This window comes from Paralichthys olivaceus, chromosome 19, assembly GCF_024713975.1.
Source record: "Paralichthys olivaceus isolate ysfri-2021 chromosome 19, ASM2471397v2, whole genome shotgun sequence".
Taxonomy (NCBI): Eukaryota; Metazoa; Chordata; class Actinopteri; order Pleuronectiformes; family Paralichthyidae; genus Paralichthys; species Paralichthys olivaceus.
The window spans coordinates 19965509-19980000 of NC_091111.1; the positions used below are offsets into that span (position 1 = coordinate 19965509).

At 46.3% G+C, this 14492-nt stretch overlaps 3 protein-coding genes across 7 annotated transcripts in view; 2 read left to right on the top strand and 1 right to left on the bottom strand.

Moving 5' to 3' along the window:
• The first annotated feature begins 95 nt into the window (after positions 1-95).
• Positions 96-8428, top strand: bub1 (BUB1 mitotic checkpoint serine/threonine kinase). Of its 3 annotated transcripts, none has more exons than XM_069515588.1 (23): positions 96-327; positions 514-573; positions 1035-1176; positions 1267-1463; positions 1608-1642; positions 1735-1814; positions 1978-2027; positions 2109-2293; positions 2383-2965; positions 3077-3117; positions 3208-3327; positions 3586-3696; positions 3903-3978; positions 4139-4223; positions 4359-4536; positions 4620-4686; positions 4769-5616; positions 5782-5882; positions 6114-6275; positions 6362-6519; positions 6806-6983; positions 7087-7193; positions 7747-8428. In XM_069515588.1, exons 1-23 carry the CDS (start codon positions 305-307, stop codon positions 7943-7945), a joined length of 3786 nt encoding a protein of 1261 aa, XP_069371689.1. In that variant the 5' UTR covers positions 96-304; the 3' UTR covers positions 7946-8428. The 3 variants fall into 3 exon arrangements, with proteins under 3 accessions (XP_069371689.1, XP_069371690.1, XP_069371691.1); XM_069515589.1 differs by having other exon boundaries at positions 167-327; positions 1738-1814; XM_069515590.1 differs by lacking the exon at positions 3208-3327 and having other exon boundaries at positions 167-327.
• A 750-nt stretch (positions 8429-9178) lies between these two features.
• Positions 9179-11385, top strand: LOC109641860 (lactoylglutathione lyase-like). 2 transcript variants are annotated; one of them, XM_069515592.1, is made up of 6 exons: positions 9179-9318; positions 10184-10266; positions 10441-10581; positions 10801-10868; positions 10941-11030; positions 11203-11385. In XM_069515592.1, the coding sequence occupies exons 1-6, from the start codon at positions 9250-9252 to the stop codon at positions 11301-11303; spliced, it is 552 nt and encodes a 183-aa protein (XP_069371693.1). In that variant the 5' UTR covers positions 9179-9249; the 3' UTR covers positions 11304-11385. The 2 variants fall into 2 exon arrangements, with proteins under 2 accessions (XP_069371693.1, XP_069371694.1); XM_069515593.1 differs by having other exon boundaries at positions 9233-9370.
• A 480-nt stretch (positions 11386-11865) lies between these two features.
• Positions 11866-14492, bottom strand: part of hey2 (hes-related family bHLH transcription factor with YRPW motif 2) — a 3555-nt gene continuing 928 nt past the window's right edge. Inside the window, exons 2-5 of one of the 2 annotated variants that reach the window (XM_020106433.2) lie at positions 13508-13586; positions 13351-13434; positions 12938-13019; positions 11866-12768 (exon numbers count right to left, since the gene is read on the bottom strand). In XM_020106433.2, coding sequence (XP_019961992.2) covers positions 12122-12768; positions 12938-13019; positions 13351-13434; positions 13508-13586 — 892 coding nt within the window. In that variant the 3' untranslated portion in view covers positions 11866-12121. Of the gene's footprint in view, positions 12769-12937; positions 13020-13338; positions 13435-13507; positions 13587-14492 lie in introns of both variants that reach the window. The other variant, XM_069515591.1, reaches the window with a different exon arrangement.

Here is a 14492-nt window from a genome sequence, read left to right on the forward strand (position 1 = left end):
ATTCAAACAGCCTTCGTGTTTTCAGTTCGAAGACAAACACGTGACTTGTACCGGAAGTGTTTGTTCGTTAGTATGAAGAGATTGTTTTTTTACTCCGGATGTTTCGTCACAGTGTGGGGGCGTGGCCGTCGCTCACAACGCGTTGCCATTGGCTGAGCGCGAATTTTCAAACGCAGGCTGAGCAGCATCAGATCCGAGGAGACAACAAACATGACGATGGAAGTTTCCTGTTGAAGTTTGTGACGTGAAACAATAAAACCCAGCAGCAGCAGGCTATCCGCTGTTTAAAGCACGTTTTTAAAAGATGGATTTCTCCGCATATTTACAGTAAGTCAGCACCGAACACCACTGTCACCCGGGGCTAGCTGGATGCTAGCAGCGCTGCTAACGCAACCGCTGTTTTATTTATTTGTTATAAAACCAGACGACGTGATTCTGAACTAATCTTCATCTTCTTCCTCCTCTTCTTCTTCCTCCTCTTCTTCTTCCTCCTCTTCCTCCTCTTCCTCTCAGGAGCTTTGAAAGCAGGCTGAGCTCTTACTCTGGAGACGACCCTTTGGATCCGTGGGACAAGTGAGTATACTGTTGGATCGTTAGCCTGGCTAAGCTAATGTTTTAAATCTTTAAATAATAGTTATGTAATAAGATAATGATGATAAAGTATCATGAACAGTTAAATGATAGTTCATCTTTGAAACTGAATGAGAAATAATACCAACACTATGTGTAATACTGCTCTGGTTACTCATGTTCAATATTAACATTCATCAGAAATATGACATCATGTTCATTATCATGTGCAGTATTTCATGGTACTCCTTTCATCAGTACTCCTTTCATCAGTACTCCTTCATACCATCCACATGTCTTAAGATATTAACTACTATGTTCTAAATACATTCAAGAAGGTCTTAATTATCTTAAGGTTACTTTAACGTGACCTCTGTTGTGTTTTAAATTATTTTTTGTGAATGTCTGTGAGGATTTTTTGTATTTTTCAATGACACACAGAATCATGGAATTTTGTTTTCCAGGTTTGTTGAGTATCTGGAGCAGAGATTACCTGCAGACGGGGACAGTGGCATCTCTGTCGTGTTCGACAGTCTAGTGCAGAGGTTTTTGAACGTCGAGCAATATGCTAATGACATCAGATATGTGAACTACTGCATTAAATGTGTAAGTCTGATTAAAATACTACACTCAGACAACAGTCACACTGTTAAAGTCTCTCATGAGCATTTTTTTCATTTTCACTCTGTCTCACAGGCGAGTTACTACTCCGACCCCATAGCGCTGTACAGTCACGTCTTCAGCAAGGGCATCGGCACCAGGTCTGCGGCGCTCTACATGGCCTGGGCACAGCAATTTGAGCAGAGGGGTTTGAATGAACAGGCGGACGCAGTGTACCAGAAAGCAGTGGAGAACCAGGCCCAGCCAGTCGACACTGTTCTCCATGAATACAGGTAACGAGGAACACATACTGTGGATATAGAGACAGCTGCCAGGGGCTGTATACTGTGTAAAGAACCCTGGAGGATCTCCACACATTCAGTTCTGGACTTTTTAAATGTCTTGTTATCTGACCTCAAACTAAATCTGATTTGCAGGCAGTTTCAAACCAGAAGTCAAACACTGGGATCAGGTAAGAGTTTATTTTACTTGTTTCCTTTGTTTAAATTGGAAATTTAAAATGTTCAACTGTGTCAACTACTCACTGTGTTTTGCTTCGCCCAGCAGGAGGTGTCAATCCTTTGCAGACCTCCCATTTAACCAACCAGATGACATCACACAGAGAACCTGTCATCCAGAGCAAGGTCTGTTAGTAATGTGCTTATTATTATTATCAACCCTTAAATAAGATCAGGGGATAAAGTACTAAAACATTCAAATACAGAATTAAAACATTCAAATAAAAACCAATGCATGTTAGTAATAAACAGAGGCGTGTGATTATCACAGTTTATCTCTCTGTTACAGGCCTCTGTGGATTGGTCGGCCAAACCACCTGCAGTCAAAACCATTGTGACGTAAGTGAAAACGATTTTTATAGTTTTAAGTTTGTTTCCTTCCATATCCATTCCAAAATCTAGTCTGCCGTCTCCCCGTAGAGTCTCCCGCTCCGAGAATTCAGGCGTGACTCGCTCGGGTCAGGGCTCCGGCGTTCAGACCGTGTCGGAGTACATGACGGATGAACTCACCTGCGAAGGCTCTGAATTATCATTTGAGGAAGTTCGAGCAGAGAAATACTTCCGCAAGATGCGGGAGAGGCAGGAAAAGGAGCGGAGAGAAAACAGTAAGTGTGTCGTCAGATAATGAAGAAGGCTTGAAAAGTAAAAATCAGAACTCGTCTCTGATTTTATTTATTTATTTTGCTTTTTGAAGTGGAGAAGATGCTGCGAGAGGAAGAGGAGGGAATCCGCAGCATCAAGTCCATGTTGGAGCAGGTGGTGCAGAATCTGGAAACGTGTGGTGGTTTAAGCAGCCAGCCTCCGTCACAGCTGTCTGTTGTTGAAGCTGCCGCCTGTCCGAGCCCTCATCCTACCCAGAATCCCTTTGGACATCCTCTGCCCTCAAACCATCTGAGCAGCAGACGCTCTCTTGGTTTGACATTACACGCTGAGCCACCATTCGTCCAAGAAGCCTCTGCAGCCGCCATGCCTGCCCCTCCTCCACAGTGGAACCACACCCAACCTGCTGACACAAACACTCTACGCTCCAACGTATCCCATCATCCCTCTGTCCTTGCTGACAGGAGCATCCACTTACCAAAATCAGCCACCACGTCAGCGCCCGCAGACCAAGCGTCTCTGGCTCTGCAGCCTGTCAGCTTTGAGCAGATAAACCTGTCGCTCCACAGACCCGCCCCTTTCTCTGCTGTGGACGCCAACGTCCTCAGCCATGGGGCTTCTGTTCAGCCGGACCGCTGGGAGAGCGGTCGACCACAGGGGCACAACGCCACACACCTGTGAGTCACTTAGGTTGAATTGAATTGTCAATAAAAAGCCTCGTCGGTTCAGTGTCATCACCTGAGCTGTGTCTCACTTCTTTTCTTCATCACGTCTCTTTATTCTCTCAGGGACGTCAGTCAGCTGCAGGAACCAGAGGAGAAACTGAACGGTGAGTGAACCCGTGGTTCACAGGTGAGCCCTCCACACTGACTGCAGCCTCGTGAAACTTTCTAAACCTCGTCCTCTTTGTGTCTCTCAGTGTCCCAGGGGGGCACAGCTAACCTGTCTCACGTCACTCCTAACACTTCACTGGGCTTTGTTCAGGCCACACCGTCCAGGGTGCTGCCGTCACCCACTGTCAACACACGGGAAGCGCTGGGTGAGCACGACGGAGGTTTAACGTCCTCCATCTCCTGAATACCACTTCTCTTTCTTAGGGTTTAGTTAAATATACACAGATTGTGGTACTTTCTGCAACCATCGAGTATTTTCTTATATATTTCTTCCTGCTCTCTGTTTCACAACTATGTCTGTAACTCAGCAGCTGTGTCTTCGTTACTTAGACCCCAAGCACAGGAGAGAAATTAGGCGGTGTGGTTTACAGATGTTAAAATGTTGAATCTGGTTTCGTGTCCAGATGTTATCATGGACATGTTCCAGGCTCCGACTCTCTTAGAAGATCAGTTCAACGGCACATCAGCGCTCCACCCTGCTGAGAGGGAGTTCGATGGTGGATACTCAAGAAATGGTAAATATGCTGTAAATTCACCTTCAGGACTTTCAGTACAACAGTTTAATCCAGATTACGAGATGGATTTCAGGCTGAAATGAAACAAACTGCACATGAGGATGAAATCTGAGTTCTTCTCTACACCAGAGGCTCATTTTTTCAAGGTTTGCTGCAGTTTTTTCACAGTTCTCATCATTTATTTTCTGTCTCTCTGTGATTTGAAGGAGGCGACTCCTCGGTGAGGAATCCTCCCTCCGCTGCTCTGTTCACCATCTTCCAGGACGACAAAGAAAACAGCAGGTAAACATGAACGTTATCATCTTTGATGTAGAATCCACTGGCATCGTCCTGTCTGACCAAATTAAATGCAGATATTTAATGTGACTTCTTATTGATAAAAATAAATATTAGACATTCACACATAATATTCCTGTGATTTTGTCCCGGTGGTTCTGGTCAGTGCTGCTGCTCCAGCTGAGGTCGAGAAGCCGAAACCAATCAGGGCTCTTGCTGAAATCGCAGTGTCTAAGACAGAAAAACCTAACGTGAGTATCGACTAAACATCACGTTGTGTTGAGATCCAAATTAACTGAACTTTTAAAAGTCTCCTTCACGTCTCCACCTGGCAGGAGTGAGTATTTCTGTGACGACTGTTATTCCTGTGTTTTCTGTTTAATCAGGAGACTCCTCAGGACCTGATGCCGGACGAGAGCACCATGTGGGGAGCTCGCTACAACTCCCTCAACTCTCTGGCTGCTTGTCCCAACAGCACCACGGACTTTGACATGCAGGCCCAGTGTGTCTCCACCCCCTTCACGCACAAGACGATGTTCAGCAGCAACTTTTTCCAGGACCAAGGTACCTGGACCTAAAATCACCTTGTGATCATCAGAGTCTAGAACATGATTTATTCAGAAAGAATTAATTTTTCCTTCCTCCAGGGAACAGCTGTGATGGCAGCGAAGTTAGCGATGATCCCTTTATCAGACGCCAGCCCAAAAAACTAAGGTGATCACTGACGATGATCTGATCGGAGTTCTCTCAGACTGCGCTCTGTGTATCTGATATTTATTCTGTCTTCCCTGCTCAGTCCCATCATAGAGCAGAGTCCGTCTGATGACAAGCTCTCTGGATCCAACATCAGTCGCCTCGTTCCTTCCTCAGTCAGACAAGGCACCATCGTCGGCGAAGGGCTCGCCATCAGCCATCACTGCCTGACCACCTCCTCCATCACCATGGTGCAGCCCCCTCCTCCCACTGCGCTCTCCTTCAGGGACCAGACGCTGTGTCCTGCAGACTCCTCCCTCCCCAGGACCTCAGGGCCTGGCTGGGAGGTGTACACCAGCCCAGAGCAGCCTCCCAAACCAGTCTCCCAGGAGCCCGAGAGCTCAGTCAGACCCAAAAGTGAAGCGTTCAAAATCTTTAAAGAAGATGTAGACAAACCCTCCAGTCCAGAGCGAGTACAGAACCCAGCCTACGATGTTCCCATGAGCCCAGAGTTGCCTCTCAACCTGGACTGGACGGCCATCAGAAGCCCCGAGGTCACAGTCGAGCCAGATCTGGACGCCTTCCTGAGTCCCGTTCGGCCCAAGGCAGCGGTCACTGTTCCCAACAAGACCCTGGACGTCCCCATGAGTCCAGAGCAGCCACAGCTCTTCGCCGACGTCCCCATGAGCCCAGAGCAGCAGCAGCAGCCACCGCCACGGTTCAACACTGTAGATGAACCCATGAGTCCCGACAGAGGGCTGACAGCCATCACCGACGTCTCCATGAACACAGCCGGCGCAGCGGTCATCCCGCTGGTGTCGGATCCGTGGGATAACGAACTGATCTCTGGTCTGCTGTCTGCACTAACCCCGCCCCTCACCTCTCACCCCCGCTGCATCACCTGGCAGTGCAACATCCCCAACATCTCCCCAAAGATGACCATCAGCATGGGTGAGACTATTCAACCTTTTCAGGAAATGTTTTTATCAGCTGTGAGTATCTGCTCCGAGCAGCAGCAGAGTCACATCAGAAAATACTTTCAAATAAACATTTTAAATCCCAGTGCGAGTCATTCTTGTTGGTCAGACACTAAAAATCTGTTTGCGTCTCCGACAGGAAAGGCCTCCCTGCGAGTCGACTGCGTCCTCGGTGAAGGAGCTTTTGCAACCGTCTACCAGGCGACTGACCCCGTGACCTCCGAGAGGATGATTCTAAAGGTGAGAGCGGCAGCGGCTGTAGGTTAAGACTCTGAACTCTGGTAGGATAATGAATGGAGCTCACCGGTACACTTACACAAAAGATTTGAGTCTCTATAGTGTCATGTATTGTTTTAACCACATGAAACATTCAAAGCTTAACTTTGATTGAAACGTTTTCTGAAGAGATGAGTCTGGTTCCAACACCTGAACTGAAAATCTTCCCCTCGCCGCTTCTTCTTTGTGACGCAGGTTCAGAAACCAGCCAATCCCTGGGAGTTTTACATCAACACTCAGCTGGACGCTCGGCTGCAGCCGGCCGCCCGACACCTCTACAGCAGCATCTGCTCGGCTCACCTCTTCCACAACGGGAGCGTGCTGCTCGGGGAGCTCCACAACTACGGCACCCTGCTGGTACGTTAGCATGTCTCTAACGTTACTTTAACTGTAACATGACGTGAGCGTGAATAAACGTGTGTCTCTGAACATGTGACTCTCAGAACACGGTGAACATGTACAAGGCCCTGAGCGATAAGGTGATGCCTCAGCCTCTGGTCATGTACTTCACCATCTGTATCCTGCACATGGTGGAGCAGCTGCACAGCGTCCACATCGTCCACGCCGACATCAAACCTGACAACTTTCTATTGGGGGAGAGGTAACGCTCCAAAACCACACGACTCATGAATGCTCCACCTCTGACAACAAGATGTCTGAAGTCGTCATGATTTAATTTACTGATCAAATAAATCACTTTTTTCATCGTCCATTAATCATTTTTCTCATTCATCAAACTTTGCTTCTTAAATGTGACGATCTGCTGCTTTTCTCTGGTGGTAAATTAAAATGGGTTTAAATCATTAAAGTCACTTTCGGCTCTGATCATCTCCTGTGGTCACGTGTTGTTGAATCTCACCGTCATCATGAACGTGGCTTTGTTTCAGGTTCTTGGAGAACAAGTGTTTTGATTCAGAGAGCGTGGACCACGGCCTCGTTCTCATTGACCTGGGACAAAGCATTGACATGGAGCTTTTCCCAGAAGACACCGCTTTCACCGCCAAGTGTTTGACGTCGGGTTTCCAGTGCACAGAGATGCTCAGCGGGAAACCGTGGAACTATCAGGTACAGACGCAACAGAGTTTTAACATCAGACAGAAAACATGTGAAACTAAATCCAGACAGTTTGATCTCAAAGCTCTAATTCTGTCTTTGATTGTGTTTTCAGACGGATTACTTCGGAATAGCAGGGACGGTTTACTGTTTGCTGTTCGGGACGTACATGCAGGTGACAAACGAAGACGGCGTCTGGAAGACGAACGCTGTGTTTAGAAGGTGAGTGTTTACTGCAGGTGTTTGTTGTTTACTGCAGGTGTTTGTTGTTTACTCCAGATGTTTGTTTACTGCAGGTGTTTGTTTACTGCAGGTGTTTGTTTACTGCAGGTGTTTGTTGTTTACTGCAGTTGTTTGTTTACTCCAGGTGTTTGTTGTTTACTGCAGGTGTTTGTTGTTTACTGCAGTTGTTTGTTTACTCCAGGTGTTTGTTGTTTACTGCATGTGTTTGTTGTTTACTCCAGGTGTTTGTTGTTTACTCCAGGTGTTTGTTGTTTACTGCAGTTGTTTGTTTACTCCAGGTGTTTGTTGTTTACTGCATGTGTTTGTTGTTTACTCCAGGTGTTTGTTGTTTACTGCAGGTGTTTGTTGTTTACTGCAGGTGTTTGTTGTTTACTCCAGGTGTTTGTTTACTCCAGATGTTTGTTGTTTACTCCAGATGTTTTTGTGTTTTCATGTATGTTTGCAGAAATGAATTTTACAGTGTCCACCTGGTGAGGTGAGGAACCTGCGGCCGTCTGTCTCTGTATTAAAACGTTTTCCTCGTCTGTTGCAGAAACCCGCACAGCGACCTGTGGCTGCGGTTCTTCCACACGCTCCTGAACGTGCCGAACTGTGGCTCCCTGCCGAGCCTGCGGCGCCTCCGCGGCGAGCTGGCGTCCGTCCTGCAGCTGAACTACAGCAGCAAACTGTCGACGCTGAAGAGCCGCCTGGTGGTTCTGCTGCTGGAGAGTCGCAAGGCAGCGCGGAGATGACGACATCATCACTTCCACCTTCAAAAGTTTTCAGTCTTTTTTTTTTTTTTTTTTTCAATCTATATTTTAAAAAACTGGTTAAAAATGACTGAAATGTTGTGAAAAGTCACGGGAGATTTTAAACATGTGATTTAGTTTGTACTGGATTTGTACATATGAAAATGTAATTATTATTATTCTAGTTCATTTTTATCGAGTTATTAATCGTAATGTTTTTCTTCACATGAATAAACTTTGTGTTTCAGTTAAAACTTTCACAAATAGAAAAAATACAAAATTCACCTTTTTTCCCACGATTGGGTTTTTAAAGTATTTAAAGAGGAAAGTTTTCTATTTCACGTTTATAAAAAGTCTAAAGATTTAAAACATCTGTAAATCCTCCAGAATAAAACACTGGGCGGTTTCAACGTGTTCTGGATATTTGACTGTGTCATTGGTGAGTTTTCAGTTTCAACAGTAAAACGTTTCTCTCGCTCAACGTTCTTCCCCTGTGTCGCTCAGTGACTCTAAATAAAGATGGACGCCACGTGTCCACCACTGTCCAGCTAACGTGGCGGAGGCGAGGTTTCATGACCAATACTGCAGCCAGCCACCAGGGGGTGATGGAAATGCTTTGGCTTCACTAGTAGGAGCCGGCATGTCGTCCATCTTGATTTAAAATGTTGTGTAACATGTTTTTACTTCAGATGAGATTAGTCGTCTGAACCAGGATCAGGGTGTGATGACTCACACACACACACACACACACACACAAACTCACACTCACAGACACACACATCTCACCTGTTTCCTGTTCAGACCTGCAGCTGCTGCTCCTGCATTTTTGTACCTGAAAGTGAGTGTGTCTGTGTGTGTCTGTGAGTGAATGTGTGTGTTGGGTGTTTCTGTGTGTGTGTGTTGGGTGTTTCCTCTGACAGGCCCCTGAAGGCAGTGAAAACATTCTGCTGCGTTCAGGGTCTGAGACAAAGTCGGACAGAAAAAAGTTCCTCTCACCAAATATTTCGCTCTTTAATTAGAAACATTTATAAAACGATCTTTTCCTCCCGAGGGACAGAAATCTGTTGTTGAGGCTCTTTCACAGTTTTCAAACTTTTTATAGAATCACCAGAACGATGGATGAGTCACCAGAGATCAAATGTTTTCAGATGAATTGATGAAAATAATAACCGCTGGTTTCACGCTCACGTCTGTGACGGGATGATTTTAAAGCAGAGGAAGTGAATCTAACCTGAAGGAGGGTGGGTCCTCGGAGCTGAAGGCAGCAGCTCAGGTGGAGGTGAATCCTTCAGTGACATGTTGGAGTCATGGAGGACAGAGGTCTGTCAGAGGAGGACGTGTCTGCTGCCTGCAAGGAGGGACACGCCATCACCAAGGTGACGCTTCACTGATCTCACAGGAAGGAGTTCATTTATCTTAGTGATGGAGGTCAGACTTTAGTTTGTGTGTCTGTGTGTGTGAGTCTGAGTGTGAGTGTGTGTGTGTGTGTGTGAGTCTGAGTGTGTGTGAGTGTGAGTGTGTGTGAGTCTGACTGTGTGTCAGTGTGACTGTGTGTGGGTGTTTGTTAGTGTGTGTGAGTGTCAGTCTGATTGTGTGTCAGTCTGACTGTGTGTGTGTGTGTGTGTGTGTGTGTGTGTGTGTGAGTCTGAGTGTGAGTGTGTGAGTGTGAGTGTGTGTGTGTGTGTGTGTGTGTGAGAGTCTGAGTGTGTGTGTGTGTGTGAGAGTCTGAGTGTGTGTGAGTGTGTGTGTGTGTGTGTGAGAGTCTGAGTGTGTGTGAGTCTGAGTGTGAGTGTGTGAGTGTGTGTGTGTGTGTGAGTGTGATTGTGTATCAGTCTGACTGTGTGTGTATCAGTCTGACTGTGTGTGTGTCAGTGTGAGTGTGAGTGTGTGTGTGTTTAACGCGGTCGGACCTGTTGGACTCCAGACGTGCACACACCCGTGGCCTCACACACTTCACATAGCTTCACTTTGTGTTTCAGGTTTGACAGACTCAGGATTTAAACTCAGTGAAGCAACGTTCACTTTTTATTCTCCGGCTTCTTTAAAACCAACTTTGTCACTTTTCCACTTTAAAGCAGCAGCTCAGATGAAGTTTCCCCACGTGTGGCTGCAGAGGGCGCTGCTGTTCCGTCAGAAGTGAATCGTGCTGCTTTAATATTTCTGTTGGTTTGTTTTCATTCCGTTGAAACGTGACTCTAATGAAGCTTTGTCTCGTTGCCATGGTGACCTGGGTCTCTGCAGGACTACATGATGCAGCAGACGATGCTGAGGGTCAAAGATCCCGTGAGATCTCTGGACTTCTACACTCGGATCCTGGGCCTGACGTGAGTCCGCCTCCAGACTCTCGATCACAGCATCGCTTCTCTCACAGCTTTGATCCGTCCACGTTTTTTAGATTTCTGTCCCTGACACAAACTCTGAGCTTGAACTAAATCACTCTCCTCTCTGAGAATCCAACGAACCTTTGACACGTGACTTTAATTCCTGTGCTTGTGAAGGTTTTTGCAGAAAATCGACTTCCCCTCGATGCGCTTCACTCTCTACTTCCTGGGTTACGAGGACAAGCAGGACATCCCTGCTGACATCAGAGAGAGGACAGCGTGGACCTTCTCTCGCCGAGGCACCATCGAGCTCACACAGTGCGTGTGGTGACTTCAACACACTGCAAACAGAAAACAGTTACTCATCATCATCAGTTGTAACGATCCCAACATCTCAGACTTTAACCTCGTGTGTTCAGAATCTGTTGAAATCAATCTTCGATCTCTGATCACTGGTGGACGGACTGTTGGAGTGTCCACAGAGTGTCCACAGAATTAAATCCATCGTGAACGTCTCAGAGTGTCTTTGTTTTTCAGTAACTGGGGATCAGAGACGGATAAAAAACTGTCGTATCACAACGGGAACAACCAACCACGAGGATTTGGTGAGTCCGTGTGTCTGTGTCTCGTCGCAGCTCTGTGGTTCTGTGTGTGTCTCACCCTCTGTCCTGCTGCAGGTCACATCGGTATCTGTGTCCCTGACGTCTCTGCCGCCTGTCAATTGTTTGAGGATCAGGGTGTAACGTTTGTCAAGAAACCACAGTCGGGTGAGTTCTTCTTCTTTGGTCATGAATCGGGTTCACACAGTCGCTGTTTGATATTCAACTCTAATAAACTTGAATTAAACTCAACTGAACTAATCAACACCTGAAGACGTTGTTGTGTTAGAGCAGGTTGACAATATGTTCGGTTTATTAAACCCTTTAACTCCTCCCACAGGTAAAGTCAAGGACTTGGCCTTTATTCAGGATCCTGACGGATACTGGATCGAGATCTTTAGTGCGAGGAACATGGTCGACTTGATGTCCCCGTCACCGTGAGGACGAGACACACGAGAACGACTCAGGACATTTATTCACTTTTCAAACTCATGAAATCCATAAAAACCTCATCATTACTAAAGTCCGGCTCCTGAGCTTCATTTTGTTTTGTTGTTGTGTTTCTCAGTGACGAAGCTTCTCTCTCTCGTTTAAAAACCTTATATATATAAAGAACCTCTGGGGGACGTCCTCGTGTGTCCACTGCAGAGACCAGAGTACTTTTAAAAAGCACCAGACAAAGTCGTGACGATTGAAAGAAGTTTATTCCGTGTGTTTCTGAAGAGAAACAATCTGATTAATAAATTCTTCTCAAACTGGTTTCACTCAGACGAACAGCTCGTCTCTCTCGATGTCGCGCCGCTCACTTCAAAGCGGCGCCTGGCGTGAGAACGTGGCGTCTGAGCCGAGTCGTTCCCAGACCTGTCGACCTTTTAATCCTCGGGTCAGCTGGAAGTGACGTTTACATAAACATGAAGGCAAAGAGTGTGTGTGTGTGTGTGTGTGTGTGTGTGTGTGTGTGTGTGTGTGTGTGTGTGTGTGTGATAATCACCAGACTTTACAATCATAAATATGAAGTTTTATTTTCACGGCAGTCAAACATTTAATGAACGTGGAATAAATCTTATGAGAAGAAAAACACAGTTACACGTAAAAGAAGATTTTCAAACGATCACAGTTTTAATAGAATCAGCAGGTGAACACGTGAAAAACATGTTAACAGGTTAAAGAGTCGAGAGTTAAAACTTGTCAGTGTTTTCTTCAGTGGTGATCAAAGTGTGACGAGGTCAGAGGTCAGAGGTCAGCTGCCGCCGCCTCCGTCAGAACGCTCCGACCTCGGTTCCCCACGGCCTGTAGGGTTTACTGCTGCTGAGGGGAGTCTGGGAGGAGGAGGAGGAGCTGGGAGGACTGGAGGTGAAAGAGGAGGGAGGAAGGACGGGGAAACCCGCATGGAGGGCGATGGGAAACGAGGCCGAGAGGGAGAGGAGGGAGGCGGAGAGGGGGGAGAGCACAAGAGACGAAGAGGAGGAGGAAGGAGAGGAGGAGGTGGTGGAGTCTGCGTGCGCGGAGTAAGAGGAGGCCGCACTGCGCCGCGATAACTCCGCCAGCCTCTGGGGGGCTCCACCTCCTCCAACGTCTGAGGAAACAGGAGGCCCGTACGGTGTGGCGCCGGGGGGAAGATGTCGGAATGCGGCCGCAGCGGTGACTGCAGCGGCCCAGTGGTGAGGGTGGAGGGGGTGAGGGAAGGGGTGGGGCTGCTGCTGATGGGGAGAGTGGGAGGCGGCTGTCAGGGCGGCGGCCTCACGATGGGAGGCACAGGAAGTGAGGTGGGAGAGGAGGCGGGAACGCAGGGGGTCGCCGGAGTCCAGGGTCTCCACGGTGCACAGGTAGCGGGAAACCTCCGTCACACACTCTCTGAAACCGAGGGACAGGAAGTCCAGGGCCAGAGCGTGGACGTCAAAGTAACCTGCAGACACGTAAAACTTTATTTATGAAAACTAAATAAGATTTTCTTTCTTACTACAAACAAATAAAATATATTCCATGAGATGAGCGAGCAGTTTGTTTTTCTTCTGAACACGTGAAGAAGAACCAACAGACGCAGGAGACACGAGGCAGCTTGGTCATGTGATCACCTTTCCCCCCGCTCGCCTGCATCATCTTCAGATGGTCGACGGTCATCTGGAGGATTTCTGCTTTCTCCAGTTTCGCCGAACCCTGAAAAAAAACCCAGCTGGAGTTAGAACGTGTTTCCTGCAGCTCGTCATCACCACAAGAGGGCAGCGTTCACGGGGAAGATGACGCGTCGTCGTCGTCCATCTTTATTTGCGGACTGTTGTGATCAGTAATCAATGAGATGGATGTTATTTGGTGACATGACGACGTGATGTAATCGTGGAACATCATTAACGTTTTTATATTATTCCAGTACTTAATACTACATCACATCATAGTATTCACATCCTGACTCATGAGGATAAACCAGGAAGAGAAAGAAAAGTAAATGATAAAGTTTGAATCAGGACATAAAACTAACTTCAAGCTTCACCTGCTTCTCAAACGCTGTGGGGACGAGTCTCCGTAACTCCGTCAAGCTGTTGTTGATTCTGTCTCTGCGTCTCTTCTCAATAATCTGATGAGAAAAAATCAAACCATTAAAAACTCAAACCCTCAAAGAACCGAAGCTCCGTCATCGCTAACGTTACCCCTCTGCGTTTCTTCCTCGCCATCACTTGTGTGGAGGCCGTCGGTGATCCACATCTCATCATCCTCATCTTCATGTGTCTGTGGAACACATCAAGACGTTTAACGCTCGAACCTGTTTCATTCTTTTTCTTTTGTCTTGTTCATCCAGATGTTGCTGCAACATCTTTTTATTTCTCTCCCTCTGAATGAACCAGGTCACATGATGAAAACAGAAACCACTTCTCTTTAAACTCTTTCATTTACAGCTGCAGTTTGTCCTGAATTATTTTTTTTTTTACAGAGAGAATATACAGTTTCTAAAATATGATTATTATTGTCCATTATGACCTAAAGTGAGTCATTATAAAATAACAATGTTAAAGTATTTAACTGGAGTAAACACCAGACAGAGAAATCACCATGAGAAGTGTTGAACCATCACACGTTGTTCAGTATTTCATTTCTTCTTCAGTTGTTCTGGTTGATCGAGGATTATTTCTTTATTTCTTATTATTAATAAACTTAGGTCTTATTCCAGCTCCAGGTGAGTGTGACCTCGTCTCACCGGGACATTCAGACATGTGACGTCTTCTCTGAGCTCATGACAACATCTGCAACATCTGGATTCTTTTGCTTTGTGCAGAACAGTGAATCTGTAAAGCTGAATTTTATCACCTCACCTTTTTAAATGGAAACTTTTACAACCTGAGGATTCTCAAATCTCTTTCATCCTCTTCTGTATCCGACATTATTAAGATGTCGTTAAAGTTTACGACCATCGATCTCAACAAGAGAGGAAGTGAAGAGTCATTTTAGTTTCTCGAAGTTATTTTTCTTGTTTGCGTGAAAACAAACTGAACGTTTCAGAGTTTTCATCAGTTTCTGAAGTTGTGACTGAGGGTTCGGGTGATTTCACACATTTCATGGATCAAATAAAGAAACTGTGTTTGGAAGGTGAATATCTTTCAGAATAAAAGAATAAATGAATCAACTGGTTCAGATTTT